We start from the raw sequence: 23,749 nt of genomic DNA, 5'->3' as shown, positions 1-23,749 counted from the left end.
GGAAATCCTAAAAACATGCTCTGTTGTAGGACCTTGAGGACTGGAGTTGGGGAATACTGTCTTAAATCAATCTCTATCTATTGATAGATTGACCATCTTCTTTCACATAGCAATCTAATAGTGACAGAAGGTAGAATAACATTCTCACTTCATCAGTATGATTTATATTAAAGTGCACTGATGTCTCAAGAAGAGAATTTGGAAGAGGTAAGGAGAGCTGCTAACCTAGGAAGAGGGACATATAGCAATGAACATGAAGTATGGAGACTTTCTCCAGGACTTGGACTGAATTCGCAATGTAACCTAGCCCCTTTTCTTGGCTCTGTTGCAAGTTTATTCTCTTCCCTTTTAGCTGCCAGACCTGACAGAACATTTGCTATTTCTAAATCTTTCACCTCAAGTAACCAAAGACCCTGTTAACTTTACCAAAGGCCGCTGCGATATAGTGAGAGACTAACATATCTGATACACTTACTATATATGCAAGGAATATAAATGTTTGGATTTTGGTTTGATTCTACTACGTTATATTAGATCAGATAAATTGGATAGATCATACAAACTAAAGCCCGCTTTACACACTACAATATATCTTACGATGTGTCGGCGGGGTCACGTTGTAAGTGACGCACATCCGGCATCGTAAGGTACATTGTAGTGTGTAACAGCTACGTGCGATTGCGAATGAATGGTAAAACGTTCATCGCACGCACGTCGTTCATTCCTCATGAATTGAACGTCAGATTGTTCATCGTACCCGAGGTAGCACACATCGCAGTGTGTGACACCTCGGGAACGATGAACAGATCTTACCTGCGTCCTGCGGCTCCTGGCCGGTAATGCGGAAGGAAGGAGGTGGGTGGGATGTTTACGTCCCGCTCATCTCCGCCCCTCCGCTTCTATTGGCCGGCTGCCGTGTGACGTCAATGTGACGCCGAACGTCCCTCCCACTCCAGGAACTGGACGTTCGCCACCCACATCGAGGTCGTATGGACGGGTAAGTACGTGTGACGGGGGTTAATCATTTGTGCGGCACATTCAACAAAATTGAACGTGCCGCACATACGATGGGGGCGGGTACGATCACATACGATATCGCATGCAGAATTGTAACATGTAAAGCAGGCTTTAAGCTAGTAAGGTTAGTAACAACAACCATTAGAAAACTGCACGATCGGTATAAACACATGCATAAGGCATTCTATCCACACATATAAGAATATTCACTGAGGCCAGTAAATATTTCACAGCAAGTACTGCACACATTGACAGTCCATCTCGTGTACAGACATATCCTCTATCCGCTAGACCAGAAGCAGTTGTTCCTATGTGGCAGTCAATACATATTTGTAATCTGTCTGTTACTCCAATCAACACGAGCATGTAATTATAGGAATTGGCATATGATTACCAAGAACTAGAATTACCATAAGATAATTATAGCTTTCAGTTATTGTAAACATAGAATGTATGTGCATATAACACCATATCCTTGTGCACTCATTCATCTGGGCATCCTTCAAGTTCTTGTAAATGTTTTACTTTACAATCGGATTATCAATAGCTTTCAATTTAGATGATGAATTTAGGAAAAAAAATTATATATTTAATGGGTTTACGATTTATTATTGCCACAACAGAGTTATACTAGTTTTTTTTTTGCTAAGAAAGCTGAAAGAGATTCCACCAAGTTTCCAACTTATCACCTGTTAGAGGAATAGGTGTTAAGTTGCTGACCACTATGGATTTCACCGGCTGTCCATATCAGTCCCATAGACTTCGAATGAAGAGACACTGTGCGCACTCGGCTCTCACTCCATTCAGAAGTCTCCGCAGAGGACTGTTGTTATCATGGTAGGGCTCTCATTGGTGGATCCTCCAGAGATCATTAACTTAATACCTATTTTGTGAACAGATAATATGTTGCAACCTAAGAAATAACATTTAATGAGTTTTCTGGTCCTATTGAAGTCCTTTGTTTAGTAGTGAGCTGCAGTACTGAGCACAAACACAACAATGAAGGGGAAGTTCTGCTCCCTGATGCAAATGATTGGAATAGGTCCAAACCCCATTGATCAGAAATTTGTGATTAATCATAATAGCACATTCAGACATCCATACAAATTGGTCCAAGATTGGACCTCAATGCACACACTGGCCATAGGTCTCCCAACCCAAGTGTGGCAGCTTCATATATACGGTATTTATAAGTCTGAACGTTTGGGTTGGGAGATCCATGGCCAGTCCAAATAGTGTTAATAAGGTAATTATAATGAAACACTCTTAATTGCATCAATTGGCTCAAAACATCCAATGGCTTCAAAATATACATAGCAAGACAAACAATTTACCTACCTGTTCTCAGGCCTCATATTGAGCAGGTAGCTTCTGCTGTCTGCCCGGGGAGTATAGACTGAACCATTACTGTCTTCACTGTCACTTGTACTCCCATTACTACTGCCATGGGAGTCATAGAACCTTCCATTCCCAGAAGGTGTACGGTTCATTGGTCTCCTTGTGCCCATCATGAATACTCCTTTTCTCTGCCAATTTTATTAGCCACCTGCGACCTCCAAGAAAGTTGGTTCAAGACTTCCTCTGGAGACTAGAACCTGGGAGAGAATGTAAAATGTTTTCAACTTTTATCTTAAGAATATACCCATATAGCTGCAGTCACATCTCAGCCGCCTTTGCCAAAAGTCATAAAAGGAGTGCTAAACAGACTCATAATAAAATATGGAACCCTTTTAAACTATGGTGATTAATAAACCCAATATCTTAAGCTGGCCATACACTACTGATTTTGGATGACTAAGAAGACTAAATAATGCCATTTTCTGCTACTTGTTGGTGCCATTTCACGACATAAACAAATGTCACAGTCATTAAATGAATGCATATATCTTTGTAAAGTTGAACTGTGATTTTTCAATCATTGTTGGGTGTATAGACTTTCTAGGAATGTATATATAGCTCGTGCTACTCTCTGTTCAGAAACTTATTGGCGTAGTGCTCAGCTAAGTTCATTGTGACCTATAAATAGCTCCTTAAAGGGAACCTGTCAGGTGCAATATGCACCCAGAGCCACGAGCAGTTCTGGGTGTATATTGCTAATGCCTGCCTAACCGTCCCTGTATACACTAGCATAGATAAAGGGATCTTTAGAAAAAGTATTTCTAAAGATCTTTAATGATATGCTAATGAGGCCAGGAAATAGTTGCAAAGCCGTGATTTACCCTGGCTAGTCGGCCCCTTAGCATATTAGTACGCTCCTGTGGGTGTGCTCACATGCTAAAGAATGCGCAGCATCAGAGGACTGTCGTGCTCACCTCTCTGCTGCCATCGCGTCCGAGTCCTGGATTTCGGCTCAGTGTGCATGACCACTGGGTGTACGCCGCCGATGTGCATGACCTGCCATGTGCATGACCGCCGGGTGTATGAGTCCTGGCTTCAAACCCATGTAGTGCACATGACTGAAAGTCTGGGGATCATGCGCACTGAGCCGAAATCCAAGACTCGGAGGAAAAGACAGCAGAAGTGAGTGAGACCGTCCTCTGATGCTGCGTATTCATTAGCATGTTAGCACGCCCACAAGGGTGTACTAACATGCTCAAGGGAACTAACTCCCAGTGGACTAGTGCCCTCGCTCATTAGAGTACGTAAAAGATCTTTAAAAATACTTTTTCTAAAGATCCCTTTATCTATGCTAGTGTATACAGGGACGGTTAGACAGTGATTAGCAATATACACCCAGAACTGCTCGTGGTTCTGGGTGCATATTGCACCTGACAAGTTCCCTTTAACAGTATAGTACCTATCATGTTTTTTAAATCACAGGTACTACCTAAATTGCAGCAGTTATTAGGTGGGAGTCCTGTTTTGGAGACCTCCACTCAAAAAGCCATTCTGTAGCACTCTGCTCAGCGGCAGAAGTGATGATCCTATTATTTTAAAATAAAAAGCTTATTGATAGGTCTTAAAGTTTCATCAGCTTAAATTTACCAACTAAACAAAACTAAATACTTTTAAGTTTCAGATAAATATTACAAAATACTTGTTTTTTTTCTTAAAGAAAACTGAACATGGTGCCAAATGGATTTGTAGCGATTGTCATGAATTATGATGCAACAACACAAGTAGAAATACCATATTAATCGCTTATAGCCTTTCATTGCTGCCTAGTCTGTGCCTTCCAAGAACTGTACCAGATTTGAACTCTGGAAAGTTTATGCTCTCTGCACCTGTTCTTGCTCTTTAGATTTTTTTTTTTCACAATGACACTATGAAAAAGTTCTTGCAACTTTTCTGCTTTGCAGAGAACTCATACTTAACCAAAAGAAACGGTATGCCTATGCAATGTGACCAAGATGGAAAATCAATAACATAAAGTGTAATTGGTAACATCTAAGGTTAGGTTCACATTAGTACAGTACATTCAGAGGTATGTATAATCCTGATTTACAAAGAAGTGTATTTAGATGTATATATCAGCATATCGACAGACTAAAATGAGCAAAATCTGTTTCTTTGACCAGGTTGTCAGGTTTATGTCATATCGCATTTTACTGGGACGTATAAAAAATGAAGTTGACCACATTTCTTGGTCCTCAAAAAAAACATATGAAACACGTATACTTTTTTCTCCGTCATCATCACTGAGAAATATTTTAAATCATATAGCAGTGACACTATACGTCTTAAACATACTGTATATCTTTCTCGTTGAACCATTTAAAGGGATTGTCCACTAGGAACACGTCTTTTGTTTCCCCTTGTTTCACCCAGTCAAAATAAGAGACAATGTACTCACCTCCCGTTCTGGTGCCAACTCAGCACTGTCAGTAATCACAGTTCGGGACTCATGTGACAATGGGATGCCACTTGAGCCCTGCATCCAATCACCGACCACTTCTCTCTCCCCGCATTTGGGCCAAGTGAGCAATCAACAGGAAGTGAGTGGCAGCCGTAGCGTCACTTGCTATTGATTAACTCCAGACCTTTTAGCTGCCTATTTGCTGATGGATTAACAATGAAATAGACCATCCAGCCTATTAAAGACTTGTTCAGATAATTGTCAAATTACTTTTGGTATTTGCAAAAGAGGCAGCAATATATTGAGGTGTTATTCCCATACCCTTACTCCAATTTGGATGCGAATACTCTTAAGGGAGCTTTACACGGTAGCGATATCGCTAGTAATTTCTAGCGATATCGAGCGTGTAATTACCCGCCCCCGTCGCGCATGCGATTGTTTGTGATCGCTGCCGTAGCGAACATTATTGCTACGGCAGCGTCACACGTACTTACCTGGTCGGCGGCGGCGCTGTGACTGCCGAACAATCCCTCCTTCAAGGGGGAGGGACGTTCGGCATCACAGCGACTTCACCGCAATGTCACTAAGCGGCCAGCCAATCAAAGCGGAGGGGCGGAGATGAGCAGGACGTAACATCCCGCCCACCTCCTTCCTTCCGCATAGGGGCCGGCGGCAGGTAAGGAGACAGTCCCCGCTCCTGCGGTGTCACACATAGCGATGTGTGCTGCCGCATGAGCGATGAACAACATGGATAAACAACCCTTACCGATTTTTGAGTTTGGGATGACCTCTCCATGGTGAACGATTTTCACCATTTTTGAGGTCGCTTAAGGTCGCTGGTCAGTGTCACACGCTGCGATATCGTTAATGACGCTGGATGTGCGTCACTAACAACGTGACCCCGACGATAAAACATTAACGATATCGTAGCGTGTAAAGCCCCCTTAACTTTAAAGCTGAGAGTCTGCACTTTAAGCATATATTTATTATACAACTGTATCTTGAATATGTTTTAGTAAACAGCTAAAATGCCCAAACTTGTCACTATCCAAATATTTCTGGACCTAACTGTATATGGGACAAATTAAAAGGAATCTGTCACCAGGTTTTTGCTACCATATCTGAGAGCAGCATAATGTAGGAAAACAGACCCTGATTCCAACAAAGTATCACTTAGTTTACTGGGTGTAGCAGTTGTGACACATCAGACTTTTTAGTTGTAGCTGAGCTCAGAAAGCTGCCCCCCATACCACAACTGGTTATATGTTTCTTTGTACATTGTCTATTGTCAGTAAGCTGCTAATCAATGCTGGGTGTGTGGTTGGATCAAGTCTCATGCGGGACCGAGGCCAGGTAGTCATAATCTTCTGCTGCTATAACACTGATTGTATTGAAACAACAGTACACAGCCTAACAAGAGACACAAAGCTGAAATCAATGCCATAGTCCTACCTCATGCTGTCCTCAGATTACATAGCAAAAACCTGCTGACAAACTCCCTTTAAAGGATTATGGAAGTGACAATTTAACTAAATGAACTGTTTAATTAGATGCGGATTTTGTGATTACATTAACATTCAAATTTCCCATTTGTACTGGTGTAGTTGAGACATTGTAATTGCATCTGTTATGGTCACCCCCTCATGTTAAATTTTTATGTTACCTTTACTTTCATTCGTAAACACCCATGAACCATTATCCAGCCATTTAATGGTAATGCTTCCGAAAACCCAATATTACCATTTCTGTTTGTGGCTCTACCATTACGCCCCAGCAGCACGCCCGCTGTCTTGAGGTTATATTTGACTCCGATCTCTCCTTTGCGCCCCACATTCGTTCACTTGCTCGCTCATGTCAATTCCACCTCAAAAACATCTCTAGAATTCGTTCTTTTCTTACCGTTGACTCTGCAAAAACTCTTAGGGGTACTTTACACGCTGCGACATCGCTAGCAATTGCTAGCGATGTCGATCGCAATAGCTACTGCCCCCGTCGCTCGTGCGACATTTGGTGCTCGCTGCCGTAGCAAACATTATCGCTACGGCAGTGTCACACGCACATATCTTGTCAGCGACGTCACTGTGACCGCCGAACAATCCCTCCCTCAAGGGGGAGGTGCATTCGGCATCACAGCGACGTCACTGCGGCGTCACTAAGCGGCCGGCCAATAGAAGCGGAGGGGCGGAGATGAGCGGGACGTAACATCCCGCCCACCTCGTTCCTTCCTCATTGCCGGTGGACGCAGGGAAGGAGATGTTTGTCGCTCCCGCGGTGTCACACAGCGATGTGTGCTGCCGCAGGAACGACAAACAACATCGTACTGGTGACTGCAGCAATATTAAGGAAATGAACGACGTGTCAACGATCACCGTTTTGGAACGATTTTGCGATCGTTAATTGTCGCTCATTAGTGTTACACGCTGCGATGTCGCTACCGGCGCCGGATGTGCGTCACTAACGACGTGACCCCAACGTTATATCGGTAGCGATGTTGCAGCGTGTAAAGTACCCCTTACTGTTGCTCTTATTCATTCTCGCCTGGATTATTGTAATTCTTTACTAATTGGTCTCCCTGTTACTAAACTCTCCCCTCTCCAATCCATTCTGAATGCTGCAGCCAGGATCATTTCCCTCTCCAACCACTTCACTGATGCCTCTGCTCTGTGCCAGTCATTACACTGGTTGCCTATCCGCTACAGAATCCAACATAAACTTATCACTCTCACTCATAAAGTTGGGGGTGAAGGCGTTAAACAATATGGGACAGCCCATATGATGATGTCATGTCTTTGGAAGCTTCTGATAGGTTTATTGGCAACATCTGAGTGAATTAGAGATACACTTGTGGATATGTATTTTAATGCACAACTGATACACACTGCTTGTTGGTGTAACATCATGGGAATGTCAAAAGAAATCAGCCAAGATCTCAGAAAGAGAATTGTGGACTTGCACAAGTCTGGTTAATCCTTGGGTGCAATTTCCAAATACCTGAAGGTGCCTCATTCAGCTGTACAAACAATTATATGTACAAACAAGATGGGATGCCCAGCCATCATTCCGCTATGGAAGGAGATGGGTTCTGTGTACCAGAAATTAAAGTTGTTTGGTCAGACATGTGCATATGAACCAAGAACAAAAGCAACAAAAAGACCTTGTGAAGATACTTGCGGAAGCTGGTAAGATTGTCTCATTATCAACAATGAAGCAAGTACTATATCAACATTGACTGAAAGGCCACTCTGCCAGGAAGAAGCCATTACTTCAAAAGAAACAAAAAAGCCACATTAATGTTTGCAAATGCACACAGGAAGAAAGACCTTAATTTTTGGAGACATGTCGTGTGGTCTGACGAAGTTAAAGTTGAACTGTTTGGCCATAATGACCATTGTTATATTTGGAGGAGAAAGGGAGAAGCCATGAAGCCTAAGAACACCATCTCAATAGTGATGGACGAACCCCCTGATGTTCGTGTTCGGGAGATTCGCCCGAACTTTTTGTAAAGTTCAAGTTCGGGTTCTGAGATAATGCGAATTTGCATCTGAACCCTGAGCTTGGACTTTAGAGTTATTAGATGAGGTGAGGGAGTTCTGTAAAATAAAGAATATAGTTAATAATAAACATTGTCATTATACTTACCACTCCCGTGACGCGTCCTGCAGACTCTGTCTCCCAGCCACTTCTGCTTCCGGGTCCGATCATTAACTTCTGGGGGTATTCCCTGCACTGCTTGTCACTCGGCAATTTTCGGTTGTTTTCGGCCGTGTTCGCGGTGACGTGAGGATTAGAGTTGAGCGCGGTTCGTGGTTCGTGGTTCTCCAGTTCGCGGCTCGAGTGATTTTGGGGCATGTTCTAGATCGAACTAGAACTCGAGCTTTTTGCAAAAGCTCGGTAGTTCTAGAAACGTTCGAGAACGGTTCTAGCAGCCAAAAAACAGCTAAATCATAGCTTGGTTTCTGCTGTAATAGTGTAAGTCACTCTGTGAATCAAACTATTATCACATTTCAGTGTATAGTGTGCGTGAACAGCGCCTTCAGATCACTGCTGTTTCTATAATGGCGATCGCCATTTTTTTTTTTTTTTTTTCTTGTCTTCCTTCCCTAAGCGCGCGCGTCTTGTGGGGCGGGCCAGCATGTCAGCCAATCCCAGACACACACACAGCTAAGTGGACTTTGAGCCAGAGAAGCAACGGCATGTGTGATAGGATCTGCATGTCACATGTCCCTGCATTATAAAACCGGACATTTTCTTCACGGACGCCATTATCTGCCTTCTGCGTCTTTGGTGTCAGACATCACTGTCGCAGCTCCGTCTTCCTGAGTCCTATAGCCGATACAGCTGTATGCGCTGCATACACAGCGTTAGACAGCTTAGGGAGAGCACTTTATAGCAGTCCTTTTAAGGGCTCCAACCGGCAGGGTCAGAGAGCCATAGGTGACAGGTCCTGCAAACAGCAACAGCGTCTGTGTAGCCCAGGTCAGGGATTTCCTACCTGCATTTCACCATTAGGAGGGAATAGAAAGGCAGGCTTCCATTCCTCTACCCAGAGCACCACAATCCTGCCACTGTACCCTCTTGTCCTCTGCACACTCCAACTGATAACTAAGCCATTATACTAGCAAACACTCAGTGTACCTAGTGGCATCCTATACGTGGCTATTGGACTTTGCTATAGTCCCACTAGTGCAAAGACATTTGCAGAGCGCGTCTGCCTGCATTGCACACTACAACTCATTCTAACCAAGCCATTATACTAGCAAACACTCAGTGTACCTAGTGGCATCCTATACGTGGCTATTGGACTTTGCTATAGTCCCACTAGTGCAAAGACATTTGCAGAGCGCGTCTGCCTGCATTGCACACTACAACTCATTCTAACCAAGCCATTATACTAGCAAACACTCAGTGTACCTAGTGGCATCCTATACGTGGCTATTGGACTTTGCTATAGTCCCACTAGTGCAAAGACATTTGCAGAGCGCGTCTGCCTGCATTGCACACTCCAACTCATTAAAACCAAGCCATTATACTAGCAAACACTCAGTGTACCTAGTGGCATCCTATACGTGGCTATTGGACTTTGCTATAGTCCCACTAGTGCAAAGACATTTGCATAGCGCGTCTGCCGGCATTGCACACTCAAACTCATTTTAACTAAGCCATTATACTAGCAAACACTCAGTGTACCTAGTGGCATCCTATACGTGGCTATTGGACTTTGCTATAGTCCCACTAGTGCAAAGACATTAGCAGAGCACATCTGCCTGCATTGCACACTACAACTCATTCTAACCAAGCCATTATACTAGCAAACACTCAGTGTACCTAGTGGCATCCTATACGTGGCTATTGGACTTTGCTATAGTCCCACTAGTGCAAAGACATTTGCATAGCGCGTCTGCCTGCATTGCACACTCAAACTCATTTTAACTAAGCCATTATACTAGCAAACACTCAGTGTACCTAGTGGCATCCTATACGTGGCTATTGGACTTTGCTATAGTCCCACTAGTGCAAAGACATTAGCAGAGCACATCTGCCTGCATTGCACACTACAACTCATTCTAACCAAGCCATTATACTAGCAAACACTCAGTGTACCTAGTGGCATCCTATACGTGGCTATTGGACTTTGCTATAGTCCCACTAGTGCAAAGACATTTGCAGAGCGCGTCTGCCTGCATTGCACACTCCAACTCATTAAAACCAAGCCATTATACTAGCAAACACTCAGTGTACCTAGTGGCATCCTATACGTGGCTATTGGACTTTGCTATAGTCCCACTAGTGCAAAGACATTTGCATAGCGCGTCTGCCTGCATTGCACACTCAAACTCATTTTAACTAAGCCATTATACTAGCAAACACTCAGTGTACCTAGTGGCATCCTATACGTGGCTATTGGACTTTGCTATAGTCCCACTAGTGCAAAGATATTAGCAGAGCACATCTGCCTGCATTGCACACTCCAACTTTTTTAAACTCAGCCATTTATAGTAGCAAACACTCAGTGTACCTAGTTGTATCCTAAACGTGGCTATTGTACTTTTGTCTATTCACAGTATTGGAACGTTATTTGCAGCACGTCTGCCTGCATTGCACACTCTAACTTTTTTAAACTCAGCCATTATACTAGCAAACACTCAGTGTACCTAGTTGTATCCTAAACGTGGCTATTTTACTTTTGTCTATTCACAGTATTGGAACGATATTTGCAGCACGTCTGCCTGCATTGCACACTCTAACTTTTTTAAACTCAGCCATTATACTAGCAAACACTCACTGTACCTAGTTGTATCCTAAACGTGGCTATTGTACTTTTGTCAATTCACAGTATTGGAACGTTATTTGCAGCACGTCTGCCTGCATTGCACACTCAAACTTTTTTAAACTCAGCCATTTATAGTAGCAAACACTCAGTGTACCTAGTTGTATCCTAAACGTGGCTATTGTACTTTTGTCTATTCACAGTATTGGAACGTTATTTGCAGCACGTCTGCCTGCATTGCACACTCTAACTTTTTTAAACTCAGCCATTATACTAGCAAACACTCAGTGTACCTAGTTGTATCCTAAACGTGGCTATTGTACTTTTGTCAATTCACAGTATTGGAACGTTATTTGCAGCACGTCTGCCTGCATTGCACACTCAAACTTTTTTAAACTCAGCCATTATACTAGCAAACACTCAGTGTACCTAGTTGTATCCTAAACGTGGCTATTTTACTTTTGTCTATTCACAGTATTGGAACGATATTTGCAGCACGTCTGCCTGCATTGCACACTCTAACTTTTTTAAACTCAGCCATTATACTAGCAAACACTCACTGTACCTAGTTGTATCCTAAACGTGGCTATTGTACTTTTGTCAATTCACAGTATTGGAACGTTATTTGCAGCACGTCTGCCTGCATTGCACACTCAAACTTTTTTAAACTCAGCCATTATACTAGCAAACACTCACTGTACCTAGTTGTATCCTAAACGTGGCTATTGTACTTTTGTCAATTCACAGTATTGGAACGTTATTTGCAGCACGTCTGCCTGCATTGCACACTCAAACTTTTTTAAACTCAGCCATTATACTAGCAAACACTCACTGTACCTAGTTGTATCCTAAACGTGGCTATTGTACTTTTGTCTATTCACACTACTGCAAATCTATGTGCAGCACCTCTGCATGACAACCTCGTGCTCTGTTTTTAATAAGCTATAATGATAGCACAAAATACTGCCATTTTGTGGCATCATAGAACTGGCTGTTGTATTCCATTAGTGCCCCACTGGTGACAAGCTATTTCTAGCACCTCTACATCACACCCTCATGCACATTTAGCTACGCTAATGTTATAGCAAACTCATGGAATTCATTGCTGCATTTCATAATTCGGAGGGATAGAAAGTCAGGCTTCCTTTAGCTTTTCCTTCTGTTCATAGACAGCATCTCCAAGACAAATTTCCCCTCCACGTCTAAGTGTGGAGAGGCAGCTAGTGCGCATGCGTGTGCCGATGTACCCCAGCTGCAGCATAATTACAGTGTTTCGCCTAGTGAGTATGCTCAGCCTGACTGTGCCATTCCTGACGCTAAGTCTTCATTTCGGGATACAGCGCATGCTCCCACACTAAGTGTGAAAAGCCTCTTTGCACAGGTGCTTGCATTCTGTGCCGGGTCTAAGTCCTGTTTTGTGCCTAGACACCATGCTAAAGCTGATAGTCTTTTTTCAGAGACTGTATTTCATGCTACTGAGCATGCTCAGGCACTTCCTGCATCAGAGACTAGGTCCGGTAATGAACTCTTTGGCCCTGGCCCTGATGTGGGGGTCCCATATAGACCACAGGGCATCAGGTGTCCTCCCAAATGGCTTGCAGAGGCCCACACCTATGACTTGTCACCGCATTATTGATGGTCAGACGATGACTGGTGAGGTGTTTGGGTCATGGCAGCCATGAGGTCATCATTGAAGTTGCGTTTCCAAATAGGACGCTAGTTATGCCACTCATGACGTGTCACTCTGCTTTTGTCTCCAGGAGGTGCATTGTGGTTCACCCTGGTTTGGGGCGGACCCAGGTTATAAAAGGGGCTGGAGCCAACAAGGAGGTGCGCAGTCTTCTATTATGCTCCGAAAGAGCACACCTCCATGTGTTGAACCCATTGCGGCTTTAGGCCAGAGGTAGGCAGGGATAGGGTGGTGGATGCAGGCCACCACCACAGTTGGTAACGCAGAACGGTTAAGACCAGCTCCTGTCCTAACAGTCCTGCTTGTGCAGCCCAGTGGCATTAACAGGCCTGCTGCTGCTGATGCGCCTGCTGTCCACAGGTGTGGCCCCTACGCACACGGTCAGCGTACTCAATGGCCCCTGTGTTGTTAACAGGGAGTTCCTGGGCTGGGTGGGCATGTGGACCCTGTGACGCTAACAGGGCTCACAGTCTCCAGATCCGAATGGCGTCTAACTCGGTTCAGGCTACTATTAGTTTCATAGCCACACAGCTCTGTATCCTCCACCAAACCTTCAAGTTGCCAACCTCTCCTTTTCCAACTGGGAGCACGGTGGACACTGACTGCTGAAGGTGATATATACCTTTCTCTTTCTTTTCTTATTAATTTTTGTTATATAGCGGTCACAGATTATATACCACTTTATCCAAATCTGCCAGTCCCACTGTAACAGATGTTGTTTCTTCAGCAAATGTTACAGTTGTTTAACCACCAAATCCACGGACCAAAATTTTTTTCCCCTTTCCAACACACCTGTTCCCCTTTCCAACAGCATCTGTCCTTTTTCAACTCATTTTGGGATATGACCAAAAGTGCAACTGTGCAGGGACACCGTACTCAACGCCATCTCAGCACAGCAGCCATCCCTCGGTCCCTCCGATGTGGACAAGTAAAAGACCATTTCCTCCTATCCATGACAAAGTGTTGAGATTCACTCTGTGCAGCACTGGTGTTTAGTGGAAAAGTAGATCTAAGATTGCGTACCACATTCTGCAGATACTCCTGTATACGTGCGTCTATTTCTATGGCAGGAATTAGTTCGCCAAATTTTGTCTTGTACCGGGGATCTAACAGTGTGGCAACCCAGTATTCAGGATTACTTCAAATTCATACAATCCGAGGGTCATGTAGGTAGTGCAGCAAGAAGGCGCTCATGTGTCTTGTGCATCCAGGAGGACCAAGTCCTTGGTGTGTTGGTGGCAGAGAGGTGAGAATCGTGCATCCTTCCTCTGCCCTCTACCCACAACCTCGCACAACCGAAATGTGAGCAAGCTCTCACTCATCTGCTGAGTCTTCCATGCCCATCGCCAGTTCGTCCTCCATTTCTTCATGGGCTCCTGCACTTTCATCAACACTTTTTGCTGATACTATGCGCCCTTGTTAATCCCTCTCCCTCACCATGACTGCCGCATAGGTGCCGCTGACCATCTGGACCTCGTAGATCTTGTTATCCCTTCCGCATATGACTCCTCCTGTACTTCCTCCCCTTCCTCTTGTCCCAACACCTGACTCCGAATAATAATTACAGTGTGCTCCATCATGTAGATGACCAGAATTGTCACGCTGAGAATGACATTGCCAGTGCTAAACATCTTCGTCGACATTTCAAAACTGTGTAGCAGGGTGCATAGGTCCTTGATCTGACACCACTCCAGCAGCGTGATCTGCACCACCTCTGGATCAACTTATCCCAGGCTATATGTCTTACCGTATTTCAGCAGGGCTCTGCGGTGCTGCCACACACGCTGCAACATGTGCAGATTCCAATTCCTGCGTGTCGGAACATCGCATTTCCGGCGTTTAACTGCCAGACCCTAAGACTTCCGGAGTGATGAAAGTTGTTGAGCTGCTGTGTGCGCACGATGGAAGTGAGCACATAGCGAGCGTGCCCGCTGCACAAGGCCATGTAGGCCGTGATGGTGTTTTAAAAATTGCTGGAGAATTCGGATCAACACGTGAGCCATAAAAGGCACGTGTGTCACATTGCCCTGAGGATGGCCCGCAGCCAGGTTTGCATCATTGCCGCACACGGCTGTTAAGTCACCAACGGAGTCCGCTCCGTCAATTTGTACTCCGGTCGCCAGGTGACAACGTGTTCCTTTCATGAATAGTGCTGATGATGGGAGAGTAGTCGATGCCAGCGGCGCAGGTGGACGCAGGTTATGCTCACCCACTGGGCTGCATTACCTTGACAGATGCAGAATCTCTGGCTGAATGTAGCTGGTGGGTATCTCACAGATGAAATACCATCATTCAGCTACAACCAATGGGAAGACACCACACCCTTTTTTATGCCCATCCTGTCTGCAGACCACTGCCAGACATAGCTATGAACCTCTGGTTAATTTTACCCCCAGTTCAGTTTTATGATTTTGTGTGCTTGTTACCTGACTACTTTTCCTGCTTGCTGTTTATGTACCTTGTTGGCCGATACGCATTTCACCTCTGCTTGTTTTCTGATTAAGTCCTGGCCGTCCCATTCTGTTCCTGTTCCTCAATTAATGTTTTGACCCTGCCTGACTACTATTCTCTGTAATAGCGGTGTGACTCACATTTCCCATACATTTCAAAGTAAAACTTTGACCGCCTGATGGCATTGAGCTCTGCTGCCAGCATAGTAAGGAGGTGTGTGGTAGTCCTTGTGCGCAGTTGCAAGGAAGGGTGGCCTGACCACACAGGGTTTGCGCAAAGGTAGAGGACCCACACGAGGTTGAAGAGGCAGAAGCAGTGTATTAACTTCTACATACAGAACAAGGATTGAAACAACTCGTGGGGACGGCAAGACTTGTACAGCAGACCCTTCTCCATCTCTCACCATAGTTTGCCAGTGCCCAGTCAGTGACATGTAATGACCCTGTCTATGCTTACTGGTCCAAGTATCTGTGTTGAAATGCACCCTGTCGCACACAGATTTTCTCAAGGAAGTGGTGATGTTGTGTGCGACATGCCGGTGTAGCGCGGGCATGCTTTTCTTGGAGAAGCAGTGGTGATTGGGCATCTGGTACTGGGGCACAGCGACAGACATAAGGTCTGTAAAATCCTGTGTGTCCACTACGCGTAAAGGCAGCATTTCGGTAGCCAACAGCTTACAGAGGGATAGAGTCAACCACTTAGCTTTGTCATGGGTCGCAGTAAGTGGCCTTTTATTTGACCACATCTGAGGGACAGAGATCTGGCTGCTGTCTGTAGACGGTGTTGAGTAGGGTGTCCCTGGAAAAATGCAGGTTTGTGAGAAAAGTGCAGGCGGAGACATGATGTTGGCTTCATCTTGCCTTCAGATCTGTTCATCTTGTATCATTTTTAAAAAACACAGCAAGCAAGGGTTACTCCAAGCGGAGTCTCCCTTTTTTTCCAAAAATTGGGCCCCACACAGACACCTTATCAGTGGCAGCACTTGTGCCCTAGTTGCAAACAGGATGTTTTGATTTGCATCAAGCACATTCCAAATCCACAAGCATTTACTCTCCCCAGGATGACACAGGGGTAGTAAATTCCTTCTGGATCCATGACTTGTTCATTTTGATGAACGTCAGTCTGTCCACATTGTCACTGGACAGACGCGTGCGCTTATCTGTCAGCACACACCCAGCAGCACTGAAGACACGTTCAGAGACAACGCTGGCAGCTGGACACGACAAAATCTTCGAGGCGTAACTGGAGAGCTCTTGACATTTTTCTAGATTTGAAGCACAAAAGGAGCAAGGCTCCATTTGCAAAGTCATTGCATCGATGTTCATTTGGAGATACTCCTGTATCATCCTCTCCATCCGTTGACTATGTGTCAGACTTGTTGTCTCTGGTGGCCTTGCAAAGGAGGGTCTAAAAAAATTATGAAAAGATTCCATAAAATTGCTGTTACCAGCACCAGATACGGTCCTACTGGTACGGGTAGACTGTTGAAGATGACGAGGCCGTCCCATGTTTGTCAAGTTACAACTGGGAGAATCACTCCCTTCACCTGCACGGTTGTTTGGTGGAAAAGCCGAGCTAAGATCGAGTAACAGCTTCTGCTGATACTCCTGCATACGTGCGTCCCTTTCTATGGGTGGAATTATGTCACAAAATTTGGACTTGTCCCGGGGATCTAATAGTGTGGCAAGCCAGTAGTCATCATCACTTCTAATTTTGACAATACGAGGGTCATGTTGGAGGTAGTGCAACAAGAAGGCACTCATGTGTCTTGCGCAGCCATGCGCACCAAGTCCACGCTGTGTTTGTGGCATAGAGGTGCTAACCGTTCTTTCTTCCTCTGTCATCTCCCCCCAACCTCTTTCAACTGAAATTTGACCAAGGTCCCCCTCATCTGCTGAGTCTTCCATGTCCATGGACAGTTCGTCCTCCATATCTTCATGTCCTCCTGCACCTTCCTCAACATCTCACCTGCTACCATGCGCCCTTGTTGATCCCTGTCCCCCATGGTCCCATGCCTGCCGCGTTGGTGATGATGAACGTCTGGACCTTGGTGATGTTGTTGTGTCTTGCGCATATGAATCCTCCTGTAGTTCCTCCCCTTCCTGTTGTCCCACCCCCTGACTACGAATAGTGTTTAGCGTGTGCTCCAGCATGTAAATGACTGTAATCGTCATGCTGATAATGGCATTGTCAGCGCTAAACATATTCGTCGCCATGTCGAAACTGTGCAGAAGGGTGCATAGGTCCTTGATCTGAGATCACTCCATCAGGGTGATCTGCCCCACTTCTGCATCTCGTTGGCCCAGGCTATACATCATGACGTATTGCACCAGGGCTCGCCGGTGCTGCCACAGTCGCTGTAACATGTGGAGAGTTGAATTCCAGCGTGTCGCCACATCGCATTTCAGGCGATGAACCGGCAGGCCGAAAGACTTCTGGAGCGATGCAAGTCGCTCAGGTGCGGCGGTTGAACGGCGGAAGTGAGCACTGCAGACAGTTTCCGTGCCCTGGTCAGAAGGCCATCTAGGCCGGGATAGTGTGTTAAAAATTGCTGGACAACAAGGTTAAACACGTGAGCCATACAAGGCACGTGTGTCACCTTGCCCAGGCGAAGGGCCGCACCCAGGTTTGCAGCATTGTCGCACACGGCCTTACCAGGCTGCAGGTTGAGTGGAGACAACCATTTATCAAAATCAGTCTCCAGAGCTGCCCACAACTCAGTCGCTGTGTGACTCCTATTTCAAAGACATGTCAAGCTAAAGACCGCCTGATGCCGTTGCGCTCTGCTACCAGCATAGTAATGAGGGGTGCGTGATTCCTTCTGCGCAGTGAGAACGCTGGTGGCCTGACCAGGCAGGCTTGGGGCGGAGGTGGAGGACCCAGATGAGGTGGAGGATGCAGAAGCAGTGGCGGAACTTGGACAGACAGAGGATTGACACACAAGTCGTGGGGACGGCAAGACTTGTGCAGCAGACCCTTCACCATCTATCACCATAGTTACCCAGTGGCCAGTCAGCGACATGTAACGTCCCTGTCCATGCTTACTGGTCCAAGTATCGGTGGTGAAATGCACCCGTTCACACACAGAGTTTCTCAAGGAAGCGGTGATGTTGTGTGCGACATGCTGGTGTAGCGCGGGCACACCTTTCTTAGAGAAGTAGTGGCGACTAGGCATCTGGTACTGGGGCACAGCGACAGACATAAGGTCTCTAAAATCCTGTGTGTCCACTAGGCGGAAAGGCAGCATTTCTGTAGTCAACAGCTTACAGAGGGATAGAGTCAACCTCTTCGCTTTGTCATGGGTCGCAGGAAGTGGCCTTTTATTTGACCACATCTGAGGGACAGAGATCTGGCTGCTGTGTGTAGACGGTGTTGAGTCGGGTGTCCCTGGAAAAATGCAGCTTTGTGAGGAAAGTGCAGGCGGAGACATGATGTTGCCTTCATCCAAAGTTGGTGCTATCGATGTCTGAGAGAGCTGTACACACTCACTTGTTTCCCCTTCCAAACCAACTGACGACCTACCAAGCAAACTGCCTGTTGCGGTTACAGTGGTGGAAGTTGTGGGTGGAAAAACAGGTGTGACAGCTGTCCCCACAGTCCTAGAAGATGACGAGCGCGCGGATGCACTGGAAGGGGCAGGCGGTGGATGGTTCGCTCCGCTAGGCCGCATTGCAGCACGGTGAGCTTCCCATCGGGCCATATGATATTTATTCATGTGACGATTCATGGAAGAAGTTGTCAAACTGCTGAGGTTTTGACCTCTACTAAGAGAACCATGACAAATTTTACAGATCACATAATTTGGGCGATCTTTTTCTATGTCAAAAAAGGACCTGGCTAGGCAAGGCTTAGAGGCCATGCGACCTGTTGATCCACCCCGAATAATGCTCAGAGGCAGAGTGGTGGCTGAGGATGCAGTTGTAGACGTGCTACCAGTGCTCCGACTGTGTCCAGGAAGGCGCCAGGTTACTTCGACGTCGGTTGCATCCTCCTCCACCGCCTCTGTTGACCTCCTCGAGTGTCTGACTGTGGGTTGACAGTAGGTGTGATCTAGAACTTAATCATCAATTGTTGTGTTTGCACTCCCCTACCCCTCAGACCGAGTTTCTTCTTGCCCTGACCGAATATTTAAGTTGTCATCCCAATCGGGTATCTGCGTCTCATCTTCATCAGTATGTTCCTCATTGCCTATAACCACAGTTGTTGGAAAGGCAGCATTTTGGTAGCCAACAGTTTGCATATGATGAAAGTCAACCTCCAAGCCATTTCATGCCCTTCTAAAAGCATGTAAAACACAGCGAGGGGACTCCAACCACAGTCTCCCTCGTTGCCACTAACTGGGCCACACACACCCCACTTGACTGGCATCGGTTGAGCCCCCTTTTGAAAAAGAAAAAGATGCTTTGCATGAAGCACTCTCAAAAATACGCGTGCCTTTCCCGTCCCCTGGCTGACCCAGGGGAAGAAAAGTCCTCTGAGAGCCATGACTTGTTCATCTTGGTTCTTTTAGAGACACAGCGAGGGGACTCCAACCACAGTCTCCCTCGTTGCCACTAACTGGGCCACACACACCCCACTTGACTGGCATCGGTTGAGCCCCCTTTTGAAAAAGAAAAAGATGCTTTGCATGAAGCACTCTCAAAAATACGCGTGCCTTTCCCGTCCCCTGGCTGACCCAGGGGAAGAAAAGTCCTCTGAGAGCCATGACTTGTTCATCTTGGTTCTTTTAGAGACACAGCGAGGGGACTCCAACCACAGTCTCCCTCGTTGCCACTAACTGGGCCACACACACCCCACTTGACTGGCATCGGTTGACCCCCCCTTTTGACAAAGAAAAAGATGCTTTGCATGAAGCACTCTCAAAAATACGCGTGCCTTTCCCGTCCCCTGGCTGACCCAGGGGAAGAAAAGTCCTCTGAGAGCCATGACTTGTTCATCTTGGTTCTTTTAGAGACACAGCGAGGGGACTCCAACCACAGTCTCCCTCGTTGCCACTAACTGGGCCACACACACCCCACTTGACTGGCATCGGTTGAGCCCCCTTTTGAAAAAGAAAAAGATGCTTTGCATGAAGCACTCTCAAAAATACGCGTGCCTTTCCCGTCCCCTGGCTGACCCAGGGGAAGAAAAGTCCTCTGAGAGCCATGACTTGTTCATCTTGGTTCTTTTAGAGACACAGCGAGGGGACTCCAACCACAGTCTCCCTCGTTGCCACTAACTGGGCCACACACACCCCACTTGACTGGCATCGGTTGAGCCCCCTTTTGAAAAAGAAAAAGATGCTTTGCATGAAGCACTCTCAAAAATACGCGTGCCTTTCCCGTCCCCTGGCTGACCCAGGGGAAGAAAAGTCCTCTGAGAGCCATGACTTGTTCATCTTGGTTCTTTTAGAGACACAGCGAGGGGACTCCAACCACAGTCTCCCTCGTTGACACTAACTGGGCCACACACACCCCACTTGACTGGCATCGGTTGACCCCCCCTTTTGACAAAGAAAAAGATGCTTTGCATGAAGCACTCTCAAAAATACGCGTGCCTTTCCCGTCCCCTGGCTGACCCAGGGGAAGAAAAGTCCTCTGAGAGCCATGACTTGTTCATCTTGGTTCTTTTAGAGACACAGCGAGGGGACTCCAACCACAGTCTCCCTCGTTGCCACTAACTGGGCCACACACACCCCACTTGACTGGCATCGGTTGATCCCCCCTTTTGACAAAGAAAAAGATGCTTTGCATGAAGCACTCTCAAAAATACGCGTGCCTTTCCCGTCCCCTGGCTGACCCAGGGGAAGAAAAGTCCTCTGAGAGCCATGACTTGTTCATCTTGGTTCTTTTAGAGACACAGCGAGGGGACTCCAACCACAGTCTCCCTCGTTGCCACTAACTGGGCCACACACACCCCACTTGACTGGCATCGGTTGACCCCCCCTTTTGACAAAGAAAAAGATGCTTTGCATGAAGCACTCTCAAAAATACGCGTGCCTTTCCCGTCCCCTGGCTGACCCAGGGGAAGAAAAGTCCTCTGAGAGCCATGACTTGTTCATCTTGGTTCTTTTAGAGACACAGCGAGGGGACTCCAACCACAGTCTCCCTCGTTGCCACTAACTGGGCCACACACACCCCACTTGACTGGCATCGGTTGAGCCCCCTTTTGAAAAAGAAAAAGATGCTTTGCATGAAGCACTCTCAAAAATACGCGTGCCTTTCCCGTCCCCTGGCTGACCCAGGGGAAGAAAAGTCCTCTGAGAGCCATGACTTGTTCATCTTGGTTCTTTTAGAGACACAGCGAGGGGACTCCAACCACAGTCTCCCTCGTTGCCACTAACTGGGCCACACACACCCCACTTGACTGGCATCGGTTGACCCCCCCTTTTGACAAAGAAAAAGATGCTTTGCATGAAGCACTCTCAAAAATACGCGTGCCTTTCCCGTCCCCTGGCTGACCCAGGGGAAGAAAAGTCCTCTGAGAGCCATGACTTGTTCATCTTGGTTCTTTTAGAGACACAGCGAGGGGACTCCAACCACAGTCTCCCTCGTTGCCACTAACTGGGCCACACACACCCCACTTGACTGGCATCGGTTGAGCCCCCTTTTGAAAAAGAAAAAGATGCTTTGCATGAAGCACTCTCAAAAATACGCGTGCCTTTCCCGTCCCCTGGCTGACCCAGGGGAAGAAAAGTCCTCTGAGAGCCATGACTTGTTCATCTTGGTTCTTTTAGAGACACAGCGAGGGGACTCCAACCACAGTCTCCCTCGTTGCCACTAACTGGGCCACACACACCCCACTTGACTGGCATCGGTTGAGCCCCCTTTTGAAAAAGAAAAAGATGCTTTGCATGAAGCACTCTCAAAAATACGCGTGCCTTTCCCGTCCCCTGGCTGACCCAGGGGAAGAAAAGTCCTCTGAGAGCCATGACTTGTTCATCTTGGTTCTTTTAGAGACACAGCGAGGGGACTCCAACCACAGTCTCCCTCGTTGACACTAACTGGGCCACACACACCCCACTTGACTGGCATCGGTTGAGCCCCCTTTTGAAAAAGAAAAAGATGCTTTGCATGAAGCACTCTCAAAAATACGCGTGCCTTTCCCGTCCCCTGGCTGACCCAGGGGAAGAAAAGTCCTCTGAGAGCCATGACTTGTTCATCTTGGTTCTTTTAGAGACACAGCGAGGGGACTCCAACCACAGTCTCCCTCGTTGACACTAACTGGGCCACACACACCCCACTTGACTGGCATCGGTTGACCCCCCCTTTTGACAAAGAAAAAGATGCTTTGCATGAAGCACTCTCAAAAATACGCGTGCCTTTCCCGTCCCCTGGCTGACCCAGGGGAAGAAAAGTCCTCTGAGAGCCATGACTTGTTCATCTTGGTTCTTTTAGAGACACAGCGAGGGGACTCCAACCACAGTCTCCCTCGTTGCCACTAACTGGGCCACACACACCCCACTTGACTGGCATCGGTTGACCCCCCCTTTTGACAAAGAAAAAGATGCTTTGCATGAAGCACTCTCAAAAATACGCGTGCCTTTCCCGTCCCCTGGCTGACCCAGGGGAAGAAAAGTCCTCTGAGAGCCATGACTTGTTCATCTTGGTTCTTTTAGAGACACAGCGAGGGGACTCCAACCACAGTCTCCCTCGTTGCCACTAACTGGGCCACACACACCCCACTTGACTGGCATCGGTTGACCCCCCCTTTTGACAAAGAAAAAGATGCTTTGCATGAAGCACTCTCAAAAATACGCGTGCCTTTCCCGTCCCCTGGCTGACCCAGGGGAAGAAAAGTCCTCTGAGAGCCATGACTTGTTCATCTTGGTTCTTTTAGAGACACAGCGAGGGGACTCCAACCACAGTCTCCCTCGTTGCCACTAACTGGGCCACACACACCCCACTTGACTGGCATCGGTTGAGCCCCCTTTTGAAAAAGAAAAAGATGCTTTGCATGAAGCACTCTCAAAAATACGCGTGCCTTTCCCGTCCCCTGGCTGACCCAGGGGAAGAAAAGTCCTCTGAGAGCCATGACTTGTTCATCTTGGTTCTTTTAGAGACACAGCGAGGGGACTCCAACCACAGTCTCCCTCGTTGCCACTAACTGGGCCACACACACCCCACTTGACTGGCATCGGTTGAGCCCCCCTTTTGACAAAGAAAAAGATGCTTTGCATGAAGCACTCTCAAAAATACGCGTGCCTTTCGCCTCCCCTGGCTGACCCAGGGGAAGAAAAGTCCTCTGAGAGCCAGGTCCACATTGTCAGTGGACAGACACGTGTGCTTATCTGCCAGCAGACCCCCAGCAGCACTGAAGACAGGTTCCGAGAGAACGCTGGCTGCAGGACACGACAAGATCCTCAAGGCGTACGTGGCGAGCTCAGGCAATTTATCCAGATTGGAAGCCTAAAATGAGCAGGGCTCAAGTTGCACAATAATGGAATCGATGTTTCTTTGCATATACTCATATATCTGTGTGTCTCCCTCTTTTTCCTTGTCCAGCTGTTTTGTTTTCACATGAGTATATGTCCTTGTCACTTTCCCAT

The 23,749-nt window shown here is 46.7% G+C and overlaps 1 protein-coding gene across 4 annotated transcripts in view; it reads right to left on the bottom strand.

The window, feature by feature from the left end:
* ALPK3 (alpha kinase 3) overlaps positions 1 to 23,749 on the bottom strand; it is a 311,388-nt gene that overhangs the window by 122,822 nt on the left and 164,817 nt on the right. For all 4 annotated transcript variants that reach the window (XM_075345487.1, XM_075345486.1, XM_075345489.1 and 1 more), the window contains one exon: positions 2,356 to 2,612. In XM_075345487.1, coding sequence (XP_075201602.1) covers positions 2,356 to 2,528 — 173 coding nt within the window. In that variant the 5' untranslated portion in view covers positions 2,529 to 2,612. The remainder of the gene's footprint in view (positions 1 to 2,355; positions 2,613 to 23,749) is intronic.

This window comes from Anomaloglossus baeobatrachus, chromosome 4 (genome assembly GCF_048569485.1).
Source record: "Anomaloglossus baeobatrachus isolate aAnoBae1 chromosome 4, aAnoBae1.hap1, whole genome shotgun sequence".
NCBI classification, from domain to species: Eukaryota; Metazoa; Chordata; class Amphibia; order Anura; family Aromobatidae; genus Anomaloglossus; species Anomaloglossus baeobatrachus.
The sequence above is the reverse complement of the archived record's forward strand: the minus strand, read 5'-3'. Positions and strand labels throughout refer to the sequence as shown.